Source organism: Mobula birostris, chromosome 1, assembly GCF_030028105.1.
Source record: "Mobula birostris isolate sMobBir1 chromosome 1, sMobBir1.hap1, whole genome shotgun sequence".
NCBI classification, from domain to species: Eukaryota; Metazoa; Chordata; class Chondrichthyes; order Myliobatiformes; family Myliobatidae; genus Mobula; species Mobula birostris.
Genome location: NC_092370.1, coordinates 33618453 through 33636499, shown reverse-complemented (window position 1 = coordinate 33636499; position 18047 = coordinate 33618453). Strand labels below are relative to the sequence as shown.

The window sequence follows — 18047 nt, the reverse complement described above, 5'->3', positions numbered from 1 at the left end:
GTGCATGACTAGCACTTGTAAACCAGAATTGCGTCTATTCTATGCCCAAATGAAAATCCATTTGCTGTGGAGCTCCTTTTTATTTTTGCCTCTCACTGTAAATGTGGGAAGACTGAGCAATGCAGAGATATCATGACAAAAAATAATGCTACTGTCAGCCCATGCATGCATATTGGTCATCAGATTCAGGTATGGTCACCCTGACTGACTTTACATTGCCCAAGACTACTGAGAACAACTGAGCTGATTCAGAATTTCCCAAGCTGTATGGTTTAGCATTGGAAAGATAATGGCTTTACCCAATTAATTTACACAACCCATTATTTAAAGAGTGAGTGAGAAATTACAATTTAGTCTTACATTTAAGTTTAATTGTAAACAGTTTAAGTTCAAATAATTTGCTTAATTAATTAAACAATTGCAGAATTTAATAAATTAATTATTGAGATACACTTTGGAGTAGGCCCTTCAAGCCACTTCGCCCAGCAATTCCCCCAATTTAACCCTGGCCTAATCACGGGACAATTAACAATGACCAATTAACCTACCAACTGGTGTGGATCTTTGGACTGTGAGAGGAAACCCACAGTGGTGGGAATTGAACCCAGGTCACCTGTACTGTGAAGTGTTGTGCTAACCACTACGCTACCATGCCACCCCAATATTAAATTACAATTAAACTTAATGATTTGAGGTTTATTTCTGCAAATGTTATGACTCATTCAAAAAATATATTTGCTTCAAAGAGTTAATGTTGCCATCAACTTTCACTGCAATTAACATGCAGATACAGTATATTGACAAAAATATTGAAAATGATACAAAGAGAAAGGCTACAGTACATATAAACTGAACTAAAGCAAAAATATCTTGATCAACAAATATTTATGAAGATGATCTAATGACCTAGATACAAACCTGTTTGTACAATCCTTCCATAAATCTTGCTTCACAAGGGCTCAAAATCTGAATCCATCTATCCCATTCAGATGAGCAGAGATTCATATTAGATGAGAGATTTGGTGGTGCAATGATTTAACATTCCAGAGTTTTGTGAATTGATATCACATCCAAATTTGCACAATAAAGTGTCTGTTTCTTTGTTCTGCCTGTTGGCTGAATATCAGTAGTCTGAAGGTGCTGAGAATTTCAGTTGGAGATGACTGTTGTGATGAAGGGAAATTTCCAGAAAGTGCAGGAGTGCTTGCTCTGCAAAGGCACAGAAGATGTGGATTGAACAAGAGCAGACAGCACAATTTGGGCCAGCACATCCAGCCCACATTCACAGCTTTCTAACTGAGTAACGATCAATGCTTAGCAAACCCCTAAAATCTAGATTCTTCATCAGTTTTAGCCTTCTCAAGAACAAGTGCACTTGAATGGGCACACCTGATCAAAAGAGTTGTGGGACTTTCTGCTGTCATTTTTTATGACCTGTGAGGCTCATGATTTTCCCAATGAAAGGCAGAATATCCCCAGATTATGCTAGGGATTTCATGAGTGTGGGTTTGTGTGATGTAAATTTCTCAGTCTGATCAGATGTAAATACAAGAGGCTGGGTCAATGTTCTTTTGATTTATTATTGACATTTAAAAGTTCTGTACCTAGGAATGTGTGGGCACGTGGCCAAGTGGTTAAGGCATTGGACTAGCTACCTGAAGGTCGTGAGTTGGAGCCCCAGCCGAGGGAACGTGTTGTGTCCTTGAACAAGGCACTTAACCACACATTGCTCTGCGACAACACTGGTGCCAAGCTGTATGGGTCCTAATGCCCTTCCCTTGGACAACATTGGTGTCGTGGAGAGGGGAGACTTGCAGCATGGGCAACTGCTGGTCTTCCGTACAACCTTGCCCAGGCCTGCCCCCTGGAGAGTGAAGACTTTCCAGGCGCAGATCCATGGTCTCGCAAGACTAACGGATGCCTTTATTACTTTACCTAGGAATGGAGTGAACAATATAAAACACTGGCACAGATCTAGAAAAAATGGTGCATAGTTCCCTGAAGATGGAATCTCATGTGGATAGGGTGGTGAAGAAAGCTTTCGGTATGCTGGCCTTTATAAATCAGAGTATAGGAGTTGGGATGTAATGTTAAAATTGTACAAGGCATTGGTAAGGCCAAATTTGGAGTATTGTGTACAGTTCTGGTCACCGAATTATAGGAAAGATGTCAACAAAATAGAGAGAGTACAGAGAAGATTTACTAGAATGTTACCTGGGTTTCAGCACCTGAGTTACAGAGAAAGGTTGAACAAATTAGGTCTTTATTCTTTGGAACGTAGAAGGTTGAGGGGGTACTTGATAGAGGTATTTAAAATTATGAGGGGATAGATAGAGTTGACGTGGATAGGCTTTTTCCATTGAGAGTAGGGGAGATTCAAACAAGAGGACATGAGAGTTAAAGGGCAAAAGTTTAGGGGTAACACAAGGGGGAACTTCTTTACTCAGAGAGTGGTGGCTGTGTGGAATGAGCTTCCAATGGAAGTGGTAGAGGCAAGTTCGATATTATCATTTAAAGAAAAATTGGATAGGGATATGGACAGGAAAGGGATGGAGGGTTATGGGCTGGGTGCAGGTCGGTGGGACTAGGTGAGAGTAAACGTTTGGCACGGATTAGGAGGGCTGAGATGGCCTGTTTCTGTGCTGTAATTGTTGTATGGTTATATGTTACATAAACTTGGAAAGACTGTGGGCAAGAGAATGGATGGTTCAATGGAAGAAAGAAACACATCTCAGGAGTTGAGATAAATAATCAAGTATAGTGCATTGTTCCCCACCATTGCAACAATCCATCTGACCTAGACAAACCTCACTCCTTCCCATCATTTTATTTAGCCACCACTCAGCAGGGAGGTATCCTGAAAAAGTCTCAGATAAGTCTCGATTCACTTCTGTCTGAATTTGTCTCCTGAGACCAAGACCAGGAGATACCTCACTCCTAGCAGCCCAACGAGCTTCACTGGTGAGCAGTAGGCCAGTAGCTCAGAGAGTGACTCCACTAGCCAAGCCATTAGTAAGAGTTTAGCCATAACTGCCAGTTGGAAGGTCAGATGCTCTGGCCCATGAGGAATACCCTAACTTGGGAGTCCTGAATGTTAACAGCAGAATAATTTTCAAATCCATCCCCATTCAGCAGTGCATTGAAGATTCCTGCGAGATCGGCACTGAAATGGGAATAGCCCACTCAGGTCTTTGGGAATGTTGCACTATTCAATTAGATCTTTGCTGATCTATACCTAAAATCCATTTACCTATCTTTGCGTCACTTCCAATGATATCTTTAACCAACAAAAGAAATCCTATCCTGTGTGTGGAAACCCAGATACAAACAGTAACAATTTAGGTCTAATGACGTCTAAATTGGAGAAAAATTTCTCAAACTGGCAGGACAATTCTAAGATGGATCTTCCCTTTAAAAGTGTTTTTTTTTTCTGTTCCTGATGTTGATCAATGCACTATGCAACTCCATCTTTCTTTTACTTGCAGACCAGAATAGATAAAGGCAAACAAAGCAATGATTGCTGCCATTTATTCTGTTTTCTTTTCCTGAAGGATTAAAATCAGGGAAGAGTTACCGTTTTCTGCCCTATTTCATTTTTGCATTATTATTGCAAATCTAAAGTGCCAATATAACAAACCATAAAGCTTCATGGTAGCAATCTTCTTGGAGAAGTATTAGTAAACCTACTTAATTTAAAATTTTCAGTCATAGTATTTGTAGAAATTAAGCTTTCCATATGTTAGGTGTGAGGTGAAACATTTTTGAAGGTCTAATATGGTCAGAGACAAAACATGAATGGTAGGTCCCTAGTATTGATAACAAAGGGACCTGCCTAAATATCCTTAAAAGTAGCAGCAAAATAGATAGGCTGGTGAAAAGGGCAGTCTGGATGTTTGTCTTCCAAGCAGGGGAATAGAAAGTAAATGCCGGGAGGTCTCAGTAAAGTTTCATTTTTGTGTCATTGATTAGGACATAGCTAGAGTAATGTGTGCACCTCTGTTTGCCTCACATTATGATGGATATGACTGCACTGAAGAGGGAGCAGAGACGAATCACTAGGAATTTGCCTGGAATGGGATGATTCAGTTATGAGGAGAGAATGAATAGGGTGGCTGTGTTTTCCTTGGAGCAGAGGAGGCTGAGAGGGCTCCTAATAGAAGCATTCAAAATTATGAGGCTCAGAAAGGGTACATAATAAGAAAGACACTCAAGGGCATCTTCTACCTCGCTGTTATAAAACTATTAAATAGTTCCATGGTGCACTCGGTTGGACTGTTGACCTCACAATTTGGCTCGTTATGACCATGCACGTTATTGTTTCCCTGCATTGCGCTTTCTCTGCAGCTGTCACACTGTATTCTGCGTTTCTACATTATTATTTTACCATGCTTCTGTTTATTTTATTTACTAAGTAATACAGCATGGTAATGGGTCTGGCTGGCCCAAAGAACCCACACTGCTCAATTAACCTACCAACTCAGACATCTTTGTAGCATAGGATGATACCAGAGCACCCGGAGGAAACCCATGCAGACACAGGAGAACTTACAAACTTCCTACAGATAGTGGATAATTAAACTCAGATCACTGGCACTGTAATAATGTTACGCTAACTGCTACCCTATTGTGCTGCCCTTAAATCCTTTAAGATACTTACTATTACACGGGCCATAGGTAACTTCCATTTATTCAATAAAGGTTAATCCTTCTGGCAGGATTAAATTAAATTTGTTTTTTCTGCCTTCTAAGATTTCTCACTGCATTTTCTCTGTAGCTGTTACACTTCATTTTGCATTGTTATTGCTTTACCTTGTTCTACTTCAATGCACTGTGTAAGATTTGATCTGTATGAACAATATGCATGACAAGCTCTTCACTGTATTTCAGTACATGCGATACCAATAAACCAATTTCACCTCCAATTCCAAGTCCCCACTACAGTACCTCCTGGAAAATGTTCTGCATGTGAATATGATCTGAGAAATGTGGAGAAGAGTGTGTACCAGCGATTTGAGCACTGCACTGCAGGTTTTGATGTGGCAGCTTGAAAGTAAGAGAAATGTTCTGTGTCTGGAGAGAGCCAGGAGGCACTCAACGCAGATGCTCAAAAAGTAAATGAAATGGGAAGTTGAGAATGTTGGTCTCAAGAGTCAAACTTGCTAAACCTGGGGGCAATGCTGTAAAATCTGATGAATGGTCTAGTTTGGTGAAATTCCATATCCTGCTAATAGCAGGTTTAATTCCCTCTACCCTTTCACACACTTATTGGTATTCTATAATTCACTCAGAAGCTTACCACATTTTTGTACTGCTGCAGGCTTCTCAGCACATCTCATGGTTCTATTCAATGTGACAACCTCATTACCTGAAAAAGGCACTCATACATTTGTTTCTTTCTTCTAAGAAGACATACAGTTCAATTAAAAAGTATTTAAATTGGGGGTCAACCAGACTTTCTGCTGAAGTACGTGAAGGTTCACTCTGGTTCTCTTTCCATAGTTGCTGCCTAACCTGCTGGGTATCCTAGCATTTTCTGTTTCTGTTTCAGAATTGCAGATTTTGCAGTTATATTTTCATCTATATCTTCATTGTGAAGGTCATGTGACCATTGTCATACCTGTCATAGTTGAGGACAGTGCAGGGATGAAATAATTGAATCCTTCTTCACAATCTAATCTGCTCACCCTCACCACAGCCTTACACTTTTGTGTTTGATCATCAATTATGTAAGAGCTGTGACTTTGTCATCATCATTATGTTCCATGTCATATGAAGTAGGCGATCAGGGTTTTTCCATGACCATGATTGTTCTGGGCAACTTTTCTACAGAAGTGGTTTGTCATTGCCTTCTTCTGGGTAGTGTCTTTACAAGACGAGTAACCCCAACCATTATCAATACTCTTCAGAGATTGTCTACCTGGCGCCAGTGGTTACATAACCAGGACTTGTGATATGTACCAGCTGCTCATATGACCATCCATCACCTGCTCCCTTGGCTTCATGTGATCCTGATCGGGGCGGCGGAGGGGTGGGTTGTGGGGGGAAGGCTAAGCAGGTGCTATACCTTGCCCAAGGGTGACCAGCAACTAGCTGAGGGAAGGAGTACCTTACACCTCCTTTGGTAGAGACATATCTCCACCCCACCACCCTGCTCTGACTTAGAAGAGGGATTAAAGCTGAAATCTGTAATGAGGTGTATTTAAGAGAAAGTGGAAAGCAGGAAGAGCACAAGAGCACAAGCTTGCTGGACAGTAATATCACACACTAACGCAGGTAACACAGACAAGAAAGGCTGTAGAAGAAGCTTTTTACGGGAATGTACAGGAAGATAATTGATACATTGGAAAAGCCCTCAGAAAGACTGCATTTGGTATCAAGGAGATGGATGGAGTCTGGCACTGAACAGCAAACTTTGCACAATTTGCAGCGATTCAAATGGATGGATTTACTATACACCGTCAGGATAGATCTATTGTCTCACAAAAGCAGAGGTGAAGGAGTATGCCTCATGATCAACTCCTCTTGGTGCACAAATATATCAGTGCTGTCCCAATTCTGCTCACCAGACCTGGAAATCTCGTAGTTAAGTACTGTCCATTTTACCTACCATGGGAGATTTTTGTGACATTTTGTAGCAGTATACATTCCACCTCAGGCCAATGTCAGTCAGGCTTTAGGTGTTCTGAGCAATGGTATCAGCATGCACGAAACAGCGCACCCAAACGCCTTCAACATCGCCTTGGGAGATTTTAGCCAGGCCAGTCTGAAAAAATTACTAAGCAATTACCATCAACAGACTACTTGCAATGACAGAGGCAACGACACACTGGACCATTGCTACACCACTATAAAGAATGCCTACTATGCTATTCCATGCCTTCCAGAAGTCTGATCACCTGACTGTACTTCTACTCCCTGAGTATAGGCAGAGACTGAAGACTGAAGCACCAGTAGTGAGGACCAAGAAGGTATGGACAAGGGAAGCACAGGAGTGCTTACAGGGCTGCTTTGAATCGGTGGACTGGACGATATTCAGGGATTCATCTTCGAATCTGGATGAGAATGCAGCAGTTGTTGCCATCTTCATTAAAACTTGTGTGAATGAGCGTGTGCCTACAAAGACTTGCTGTACATTCCCAAACCAAAAGCTGTGGATGAACCAGGAGGTACATCGCCTGCTGAAGGCTAGATCTGTGGCATTCAAGGCTGGCAAACCAGGTCTGTACCAGAAAACTAGGTATGACTTGCGGAGGGCTATTTCAAGGGTGAAGAGACAACTTCAAACGAAGTTAGAGGCAACATCGGATGTACGACAACTCCAGCAGAGTTTGCAAGACATTACCTCCTACAAAGTGAAACCCAATAGTATGAATGGCAGCGATGCTTCGCTACCAGATGAGGTCAACGCTTTCTATGCCTCTTTGAAGGGGAGAACACAACTACAGCTGTGAAGATCCCTGCTGCACCTGGTGACCCTGTGATCTCTGTCTCAGAGGCCAATGTTAGGCTGCCTTTAAAGAAGGTGAACCCTTTCAAGGTGGAAGGTCTCGACGGAGTACCTGGTAAGGCACTGAAAACCTGTGCCAACCAACTGTCGGGAGTATTCAAGGGTATTTTCAACCTCTCACTGTTACGGGTGGAAGTTCCCACTTGCTTCAAAAAGGCAGCAATTATACCAGTGCCTAAGAAGAATAACGTGAGCTGCCTTAATGACTATCACCCGGTAGCACTCACATCCCACACACATCAAGGTTGCTAGTGAACTCAGCAGGTCAGGCAGCATCTCTAGGAAAAGGCACAGTCACCTACGGTGATAAAATGCTTTGAGAGGTTGATAGTGACTAGACTGAACTCCTGCAAGGACCTGGATCCATTGCAATTTGCCTATCGCCACAATAGGTCAACAGCAGATGCAATCTCAATGGCTCTTCACATGGCTTTAGACCACCTGAACAAAACAAACATCTATGTCAGGATCCTGTTCACTGACCGTAGCTCAGCATTTAAGACGATCATTCCCACAATCCTGATCTGGAAGTTACAGAACCTGGGCCTCTGTACCTCCCTCTGCAATTGGATCCTCAACTTCCTAACTGGAAGACCACAATTTGTGCGGATTGGTGATAATATCTCCTCCTTGCTGACGATCAACACTGATGCAACTTAGGGGTGTGTGTTTAGCCCACTGCTCTACTCTCTCTATACCCATGACTGTGTGGCTGGGCATAGCTCAAATACCATCTGTAAATTTGTGGATGATACAACCATTGTTGGTAGAATCTCAGATGGAAATGAGAGGGTGTACAGGAGTGAGATATGCCAACTAGTGGAGTAGTGTCACAGCAACAATCTTGAACTCAACATCAATAAGATGAAAGAGCTGATTGTAGACTTCAGGAAGGGTAAGACGAAGGAACACATACCGATCCTCATAGAGGGATCAGAAGTGGAGAGGGTGAGCAGTTTCAAGTTCCTGGGTGTCAAGATATCTGAGGACCTAACCTGGTCCCAACATATCGATGCAGCTATAAAGAAGGCAAGACAGCGACTATAGAAGTTTGAAGAGATTTGATATGTCAACAAAAACACTCATAAACTTCTATAGATGTACCGTGGAGAGCATTCTGACCGGCAGCATCACTGTCTGGTACGGAGGGGCTACTGTACAGGATCGAAAGAAGCTGCAGAAGGTTGTAAATTTAGTCAGCTCCATTTTGGGTCCTAGCCTACAAAGTAGCCAGGACACCTTCAAGGAGCAGTGTCTCAGAAAGGCAGTGTCCATTATTAAGGACCTCCAGCACCCAGGGCATGCCCTTTTCTCACTGATACCATCAGGTAGGAGGTGCAGAAACCTGAAGACACACACTCAGCGATTCAGGAACAGCTTCTTCCCCTTTGCCACCAATTCCTAAATGGACATTGAACCCGTGAACACTACCTCACTTTTTTAATACATATTATTTCTGTTTTTGCATGAATTTTAATCTGTTCAATATATGTCAAAGGTCATATATTGAAAAGCATCATAAGTCTCCAGGACTCGATGAGATGTACTTCAGGCTACAGTGGGAGGTGAGGGAGGAGATTGCTGAGCCTCTGGCGATGGAACATTGAGCTCCAGTCCTGCTCTTTCTGCAACCAACTCTCACTAATGGCTATAATGTCATAATTCCATGTGCTGATCTATCCACCTTTCCTACAATACTCCTTGCATTGAAATAAACACATCTCAGAACATTAGTCCCACCATGCTCAACTTTTTGACTCCTAACTTTGTATGTAGGCTTAACAACACCTTTCTTCACAACTACTCAATTTTCTGTTCTGACACTCTGGTTCCAATCCCCCTGCAACTCTTAATTTAAGCCACCGAACACCCCCCAGGGCAGCATTGACAAACCTTCCTGCTGGGATATTAGCCCCCTCCAGTTCAGGTGCAAACTGTCCCTTCTGTACAGGTCCCACCTTCCCTGGAAGAAACCCAATAATTCAAAAAATCCTGCACCAACTCCTTGGCCACATGTTAAAGTGTATGATCTTCCAATTTCTGTCCTTATTAGCACGTGGCATGCATCGCAATCCTGAGATCACAATTCTGGAAGTCCTGTCCTTTAATTTAGCACCTAACTTCCTGAACTCACTTTACAGGACCTCATCACCCATCCTACCCATGTAATTGTTACTGACGTGGACCACAACCTCTGGCTGCTCACCCTCCCACTTAAGTATGCTGGGGACCTATCCAAGATGTCCCTGACCCTGATACCCAGGAGGCAACATACCATCCGGAAATCTCGTTCTCCTCCACAGAAGCTCCTTTCTGTTACCCTAACCAATTCTTACCAGTCCAGCTCTTGCACCCCCCCCTTCCCTTATGAGCCTGAGCCTGAGCCTGCCAGGGACCTGACCACCGTGGCTTTCCTATGCTAGGTCCACCCCCCACCCCCACCCCCCCAAACAGTATCCAAAGCAGAGTACCTGTTATTGGGGGAATGGCCACAGGGGTACTCTGCACTGGCTGCCTACCCCATTTCCCCATGCTGATGGTCACCCAGTTACCCATGTCTACATCTTGGGCATAACTACCTCCCTGTATATTCTGCCTGTCATCCCTCAGCCTCCCAAGTGATCCAGAGTTCATATAGTTCCAGCTCCAACTCCTTAACGTGGTCTGTTAGAAACTCCAGCTGGATGCACCTTTTTGCAGGTGTAGTCATCAGGGACACTGGAGGTCTCCTTGTCTTCCGACATCCTGCAAGAAGATTATTTCATCTGGCTTCCCCTCTGCTCTAAATGTGTAATAAAATGAAAGAATAAATACTGAAAAAAAAACTTTAACCATGGTCTATGCCTCTTATTGCTGAAGCCTTGATGAGCCAAAGCCTCAACTCCACACTCCAGTACTGGCCCGCTCACATAATGGCCACTCCCACAAAGGCCGCAACACTTCACCCTAACTTCTTTGTGTTTATCCTTGCCAAGTGCCTAATTATGCACAATCAAATGTTTCCTCAGAAACTGTAACGCAAAATGTGCTGACTGCCCCGATTGCTTTTTTAAAACTCTCTCTCTCTCTACACAAACTAATGTCTCCATGGGACTATGGCATACAAAATAAAGATATGTGATGTGGGACCTAAAGCTGCAGTACCTTCTTCCCAATGGCAGCAGCAAGAATAGAGAATGTCCTGGATGGTGGAGGTCCTTGATGATGGATGCTGCTTTCTTTCCTTGTAGATGTGCTCAAATGATGGGGAGGGAATTTCCTGTGATGGACTGGGCTGTATCCACCACTGTATGTTGGCTTTTCCATTTCTGGACAACGGTGTTTCCATACCAGGCTATGATGCAACCAGTCAGGATACTCACCACTCTGCATCTATGGATATTTGTCAAGGTTTTAGATGACACGCCAAATATGCGCAAACTTCTAAGAAAGTAGAGGCTCTATAATTCTCCTTCTCTAAAAATCAGTCGCTTTCCACAACCCACACTATACCTACGTGAATAGCCATTGTATTAGAGTAATATGCATTTTAGCTTTACATTGTGTGACCAAGTGGACTCTGAGATACTCAGGTATAGGACTGGAGTATATGGGGAATTGGGGCTGTGGTTACTGGCAACAGGTTAGATGCAGCATTCATGGACAGCTGAAGTAGGAACTCATTTAAAAAGTTCCTTCTACGTATAGAACCCATATTTGTAAATATCTGTTGCTTGAAACATCTCTAGAAAGCTCCGTTGCTAAACATATGAGATTTGAAGAGCTTGTGGTCTGAAATTTTTATACCAGGCCTGGTGACAAGTCAGTGTTGCACCTGATGGATGTGGCAATCTGCCTTGTCCTATGTTCTTCCAGCAGAGGTTTAGTGGGTGCGCTACAAATATGAGCATGCTTTGTGGACACCATTTGGAGCAGTAAGAGCACAGGTAATGCTCAATACAACAGGCATAACTGGGGTCCATTTCACACTGAACTTCATTAAATAGTTTATTTTGTGGGAAATTTGTCACCTAATTGAATGTATTCTCTCATTTTTCATAATGGCATTGATATTTTTATTGTTAATCACAAAATAATTATTTGAATAATCCCAGTGAAATTTTATTTAATGACATTGATGGTATTGATGTATCTCATTAGTGTCTAGCCATTACATGGAGTACTGTGTGAAAATTGAAGTCATTTTTTTAATTTTGAAAACAATGGAAGCCTTAATATCAATGTACACAATATGAATGTGTTTATGCATTGTACATGACACTTCAACTTTTACTTATGCAGTATGCAAATGAAACACGCACCCTATTTGCTTCACTGCAGCTGTCATCCATCATCATGTTCTCCATTAACTAATGTCACTTAAGATACATGATTTTATTTTCATAAGAATCAAAATAAGGCAATTGTATTCTTTTGATTATTATTTTTTCCAGTGTAGTGCTGTTGAAGTATCGAATGTAGCAGTGCTGAAAAATACTGTGAGATATTATTGTAGGCACTTCTCATCATTCCTTTCAGGGGTGTCCCTTTGGGTATTCCATTCACTAGTAGAGCCTATTCAGTAATGCAGCCTTATTCATTAATTTTTTGACTCTCTGTACAGAGTCAACCCATGTAAGGCAGTCAGGTCAGACAACATCCCAGGCTGAGTACTCAGGGAGTGTGCACACCAGCTTACTGACATCTTCACAGCCATCTTCACTCTTCCATGCTGCTGTCCCCTCATGCTTCAAATCAGTCACCATTATTCCTGTACCAAAGAACTCTATGCCTTCAGAACTAAACAACTACCACCCAGTAGCATGATGCCAAGCATCATGAAGTACTTTGAATGGCTGGTAATGGGACATATCGAACTTCTACTCCTGTCACTTTGGACAATCACCAATATGCTTACCGACAGAACCGCTCTACGACAAATGCCATATCATTTGTCTTGCACTTGGCCCTGACACGCCTAGCAAACAAGGATAAGAATGTCAGAATGTTGTTTCTGGATTTCATTTTGGCATTCAACATTATTGTCTCACAGACCTTGGTGGACAAACTCCTTCCCCTTTGTCTAAATGCACCACTGCGCAACTGGGTGTTGGACTTCCTAACCAACAAACCTCAGATAGTCGGAACGCACAACTCCTCCTTTCCCATCAACATCAGCAGGGGTGACCCCCAGGGCTGTGTGCTGTGTACATTGTTCACACATGACTGCATGGCCAAACACTCAAGTAATGATATTGTCAAGTTTGCTGATGACATGACAGTGTTGGGCACAATGATGAGATGGGCTACAGAAAAGAGATGGAAGAGCTCAAGGCCTGGTGCCAGGCAAACAACTTATTCCAATATCAGTAAGACAAAGGAGATGGTTATCAACTTCAGGAGATCCCATACCACTCACAATCCTCTTTACATCACAGACACAGCAGTGGAAACTTACACAACCTCTCATGCTACTAGAACACAATAAGGAAAGCTCAACAACTCCTCTACTTTCTGAGGAGGCCAAAGAGAGCTGGAGAATGCTCAGATCACTCTACAGATGCAGAGTAGAGAGCATCCTTACAAGCTGCATCTCTGCATGGTACAAAAACACCACGGTGGAGGGAAGGCTCTACAATGGGTCGTCAAAACTGCCCAATGCCTCACCAGCACCACCCTATCTCCCATCAAGGACATATATACAGAAATATGCTGATAAAGAACCAGTAACATCATAAAGGATCCCACCCAACTTGCTCATGAACTGTTCGTCCCATTCCCATCACGGGGGAAGCTACGTAGCATCCACCGCGGGACCACCAGACTCAAAAACAGTTACTTTCCCCAAGTACTCAGGCTGATCAACACCTCCACCCACTAACCCACCCCATCGCACCCCCAACTACCACTACTTCATCATCTCCTGTTGGTCATCTTGTGTGCAGACACTCCTGTGCCTAGCATCGCTTTATGGACGTATAATCAATTTACTGTATTATGTAAGCAATCTTATCTATTTATGTTTATTCTGTTTTTTTTATTGTTGTGTTCTTTATCTTATTGTGGTTTTGTGCTGTATTGGATCTAAAGTAACTATTATTTCATTCTCCTTTACACTTGTGTACTGGAAATGACATTAAACAATCTTAAATTTTGAATCGTGCATTCACAATATGCGCTGTGAAGCTGAGACATTTAATTTCTAAGTTCACTCTGTTACATATTAATAAATAACACACTGTCACTCTTGTCAATGTCAAAATTTAAAGCCAAAATGTTAAAACTAATGTTTTTCGGTTGTTGGAAAACCAAGTTCTCTCTCTCTCCAACTCTCCAGCTACTAGAAGCTTCCATGCATAATGCTGCAAAACCAGCAGCGCATCCTGATGGTAATTTTATTTTATTTTAGGTACAGGTCGGTAACAGGTCCTTCTGGCCCAGCGAGCACATGCCACCCAATTACATGCATATGACCAATTTATCGACTAACCCGTACATTTTTGGAATGTGGGAGGAAACCAGAGCACCTGGAGGAAACCCATGAGGTCACTTAAAGCCAATCTAGCTTTCAAATAAATGATGTGAAATTTTCTGAATAATTCTTTATGTTCTGTTGTATCTTGCAGATTTTGGCCATCGTTTCCATCTTGTTCATTGTGTTGTCAACAATTGCCTTGTCTCTCAACACACTTCCTGAACTTCAGGACATGGATGAGTTTGGACAAGCCAACGACAACCCACAACTTGCCCACGTTGAAGCAGTATGCATCGCATGGTTCACAATGGAGTACCTTTTACGTTTCTTATCCTCGCCAAATAAGTGGAAATTTTTTAAAGGCCCATTGAATGTAATTGATCTTCTGGCCGTCCTGCCATATTATATTACAATTTTTCTCACAGAGTCAAACAAGAGCGTGCTCCAATTCCAAAATGTTAGGCGAGTTGTTCAAATATTCCGTATCATGAGGATATTGAGAATTCTTAAACTAGCCCGACATTCAACGGGACTCCAGTCACTCGGCTTTACTCTCAGGCGAAGCTATAATGAATTAGGTTTGCTGATATTGTTTTTGGCTATGGGCATTATGATATTTTCAAGCTTGGTATTTTTTGCTGAAAAGGATGAAGATGCAACCAAATTTACAAGTATTCCTGCATCTTTCTGGTGGGCAACTATCACTATGACAACAGTGGGATATGGAGACATCTATCCCAAAACACTATTAGGCAAAATAGTTGGAGGACTTTGCTGCATTGCGGGAGTGTTGGTGATAGCTCTGCCTATACCGATCATTGTAAACAACTTCTCAGAGTTTTACAAAGAGCAAAAAAGACAAGAGAAAGCAATTAAGAGAAGAGAAGCCCTTGAAAGAGCCAAAAGAAATGGGAGTATTGTTTCCATGAACTTGAAAGATGCATTTGCTCGCAGTATGGAACTAATGGATGTTGTAGTTGACAAAGGGGCTGATAATATGATTAAACATGAAAAACACACAGACAATCACCTTTCACCAAGTAACTGGAAATGGGCGATTTCTGAAACAAACTTCAATAAGTCTTTGGAGTCTAAGTATCAGGAACTAGGCCAGCATTACTCAAGCAAGCAGTTAAATAACCCCTCCCCCAGCCCACAGCATCTAAATGCTCAGAAGCTGGAAGAAATGTACAATCAAATGACAAAGGCACAATCTCAGCCAAATCTTAATAGTGACAAGCCAGAAGTATCTATTAAATCTCCTGTTCATGAAGAAGAACTTGAAATGGATGTGATTCCTCGCTCAACTGACCCATTGCTATCTGCTCCCATAGAACCAATACTGGACATGAGGAGCATATCTAGTATTGACAGCTTTGCTAGTTGTACCGCTGACTTTACTGAATCTGATAGGTTTCCACACCCTTCAAAAATGGCTGATCAAGCTCATCGGAGATGGATCGCTGGCACTGGTCCTCTCAATGAGTATCAGACTGGAGATAACATTATGTTCAAAGATAGTTCTGGTGAAGTCAATAAAGGTTTCTACTTTGGGCAGCCAGTGTCCTCCAATTTAAACAGCACAGTGGAAAGTCCAAAGAGCTCAATAAAGGGCAAGAACCCTTTGAAATCTAGATCACTTAAGGTAAATTTTATGGAAAATAAAAGTGGTACTCCTCAAACACCACCAAGTACTAGCAGACCACTGCCTGTGATAGTGACAGATGTATCATTATCTACACCTAAACATACCAGCGGCATCCTGCTGGAGGAAAGCTCAACTCAGAGTGAGAGTCCCACTGTGATTACTGACGTACCAGCTTTCCACCAGATTTCCAGTAAAGGATCACCACAACTATTGGCTAAACAAAAACTATTTGCTTTCCAAACAAGAGGGAGAAAGAGTTGCATTGACATAGACAGTGGTGAGGATGAAGAGTTGCTGGTGGAAGTAAAGACACAGCTCAATAGCCAGCAGGAATCCAGGCAGAACTGCTGTTCTGAAAGTCATGATAAGCATAGCCACAATGGAAACCACATTGAAGATGTGTCTGTAACGGGTGCTGTTTCTCCAAAACACTCTGGTAAAAACTGCACATCTAGTGCAGCAGGAGATAGCAAAATGGACAGTTTTGAAGCTGGGTACAAGATGGAAAATCATATGTTTACACCAGAAATTCATGTTAAACCTGGGGAAGGAGGTTATTCACCCTCTTGTGAAACCAGCATGTGACTAAGGAAAAAGTAATAATAATTTTTTCTGATTCTTTAGAATTCTAATAAGAAAATGAAATGGCATAATTTATGCCTACAGTATTTTTGCATGGCATGGTGAATCTTTTAATCCAGCTGCTGTCTGACTCAAACTGTGAGAGACTGCATCTCTGCAGACAAGGAATTGGAGAATAACATTAAAAAATAAGGCTTCCAAGTGGAGCCCATGTATTGTAAAGTTTGGAGATGTTTTCAACTTTTCTCTAGTAAGACTAGAATCATTTTATGCTACCACAGATTCATTACACTAGAATATGTTAGGATTTGCACAAAGGAAGGGCAGGATGTACATGCATGCATTAGGAACTGATGTGAAACAGAGGTGCTTAGAGCCTGTAAAATATAATTATTTGTAAATAGTCAGGAATATGCCAAGAACTCAAGAAATCAAGCAATTGCAGAAAACAATTATTCTGATGCACACTTATTCCCTTCACAGTGCACTGCCTGGAGGAGGTTTATAAAATCTTGTTGCAAAGTTGCAACAATTACATCAGCCTGGAGTTTCCTCCTGATTTGTCACCAGATATATACACAATCTGGGTACAAGTAAATGAAAATGCATAAAAGGTCCCATTTTTTAACAAATGGCTTATGCTTGTAAATGCAATACATCAAAAATACTGTAATCCTTAAAGAATACATTGATCCTTGGGTATCCCTGAACAAGTTCTGCTCTATAAAGGCATAGGAAACTGTAGATGTGGGAATCTGGATCCAAAATGACCTAAGTCATCAATAATTCCTTTCCACCCACAGTTGCCACTTGACCCGCTGAGTTCTTTAAGCAGATTTTTTTTTCTGCTCTATAAATCTGCTCATTCATTCATCCTTTACCAAACAAGCAAGTTTCAGTCCATTGCATTTGTTCAGAGGTGTGGTGATTCATGACATAATGGCCAGACTTGAAAACATGCACATATCAATGACTTCATGAATCTTTCAAAAACTTGCTGATTAACAGCAATCTGTGGTGAATTAAATTCTTGGACATGCCCAACTGCTCCAGGTTTAATTCACCTTTATAAAAATTTGAAGAGTGACTCATTTTCTGGCTATTCCTCTGCAAGGAAGGAAATGTTAAAATACTTCATACTTTTTGCAATACAATTTAATTACTGTGACAGAAAGATCACTGCTGCTTACTACGTAGTCTCAAACCTCACTTTGAGGGGAATATCCTTTCCTCTTTTTTTTGTCACAAGGCCACATTGATTCAAATGGAATCATGAATCAATTAGACCAGTTGACTATGCTGAATCTCTTGGAAATTTGCATTTTAGCTTAGTTTCAGTCAAAATTTGAGGTCATTTTCACCTGGTGCCTGATAGTTGGAGCTCTGGGAGCATTTTGGACACAGATATCCTTTTGTGCTTATTGGAGGAAATTCCAGGACATCCATTTCATTCTATTCTGATTGTGTAAATGTTCATTAAAAATGGGACAGAAACTATTTTCCTTAGGCTATATTTATTTGTAATAAAAATATTAAGTTAAGATTTGCACAAATCTGTTATTTATTATATTTTTGTTAAACCTTGTTTTTGAAAGAATGGGGAGGATTTAGTGACCAGGAATCAAAATGTGCAGCATTGAACTCTCACTGATTTATCTTATATTGGTACTTGCCAAATAGTCATTACAAATGGATAAACTGTATTTTTCTTGTCAGAATTCTATTTTTATGGGTTATTTGAATAATATATTTGTGTATTTTGGAGAGCCCTAGACTACAACAAAGGCTTTAAGGGTTTGAGGGCAATAATCATGCTCAGTTGCCCTCCTAAACATTTTAATGACTCCCAGGTTAGT

At 41.5% G+C, this 18047-nt stretch overlaps 1 protein-coding gene across 2 annotated transcripts in view; it reads left to right on the top strand.

The window, feature by feature from the left end:
- LOC140195096 (potassium voltage-gated channel subfamily B member 2-like) overlaps positions 1-16194 on the top strand; it is a 341942-nt gene extending 325748 nt beyond the window's left edge. Inside the window, exons 2-3 of one of the 2 annotated variants that reach the window (XM_072252945.1) lie at positions 14113-15405; positions 15454-16194. In XM_072252945.1, coding sequence (XP_072109046.1) covers positions 14113-15405; positions 15454-16194 — 2034 coding nt within the window. Of the gene's footprint in view, positions 1-14112 lie in introns of both variants that reach the window. The other variant, XM_072252849.1, reaches the window with a different exon arrangement.
- Positions 16195-18047: the final 1853 nt, after the last annotated feature.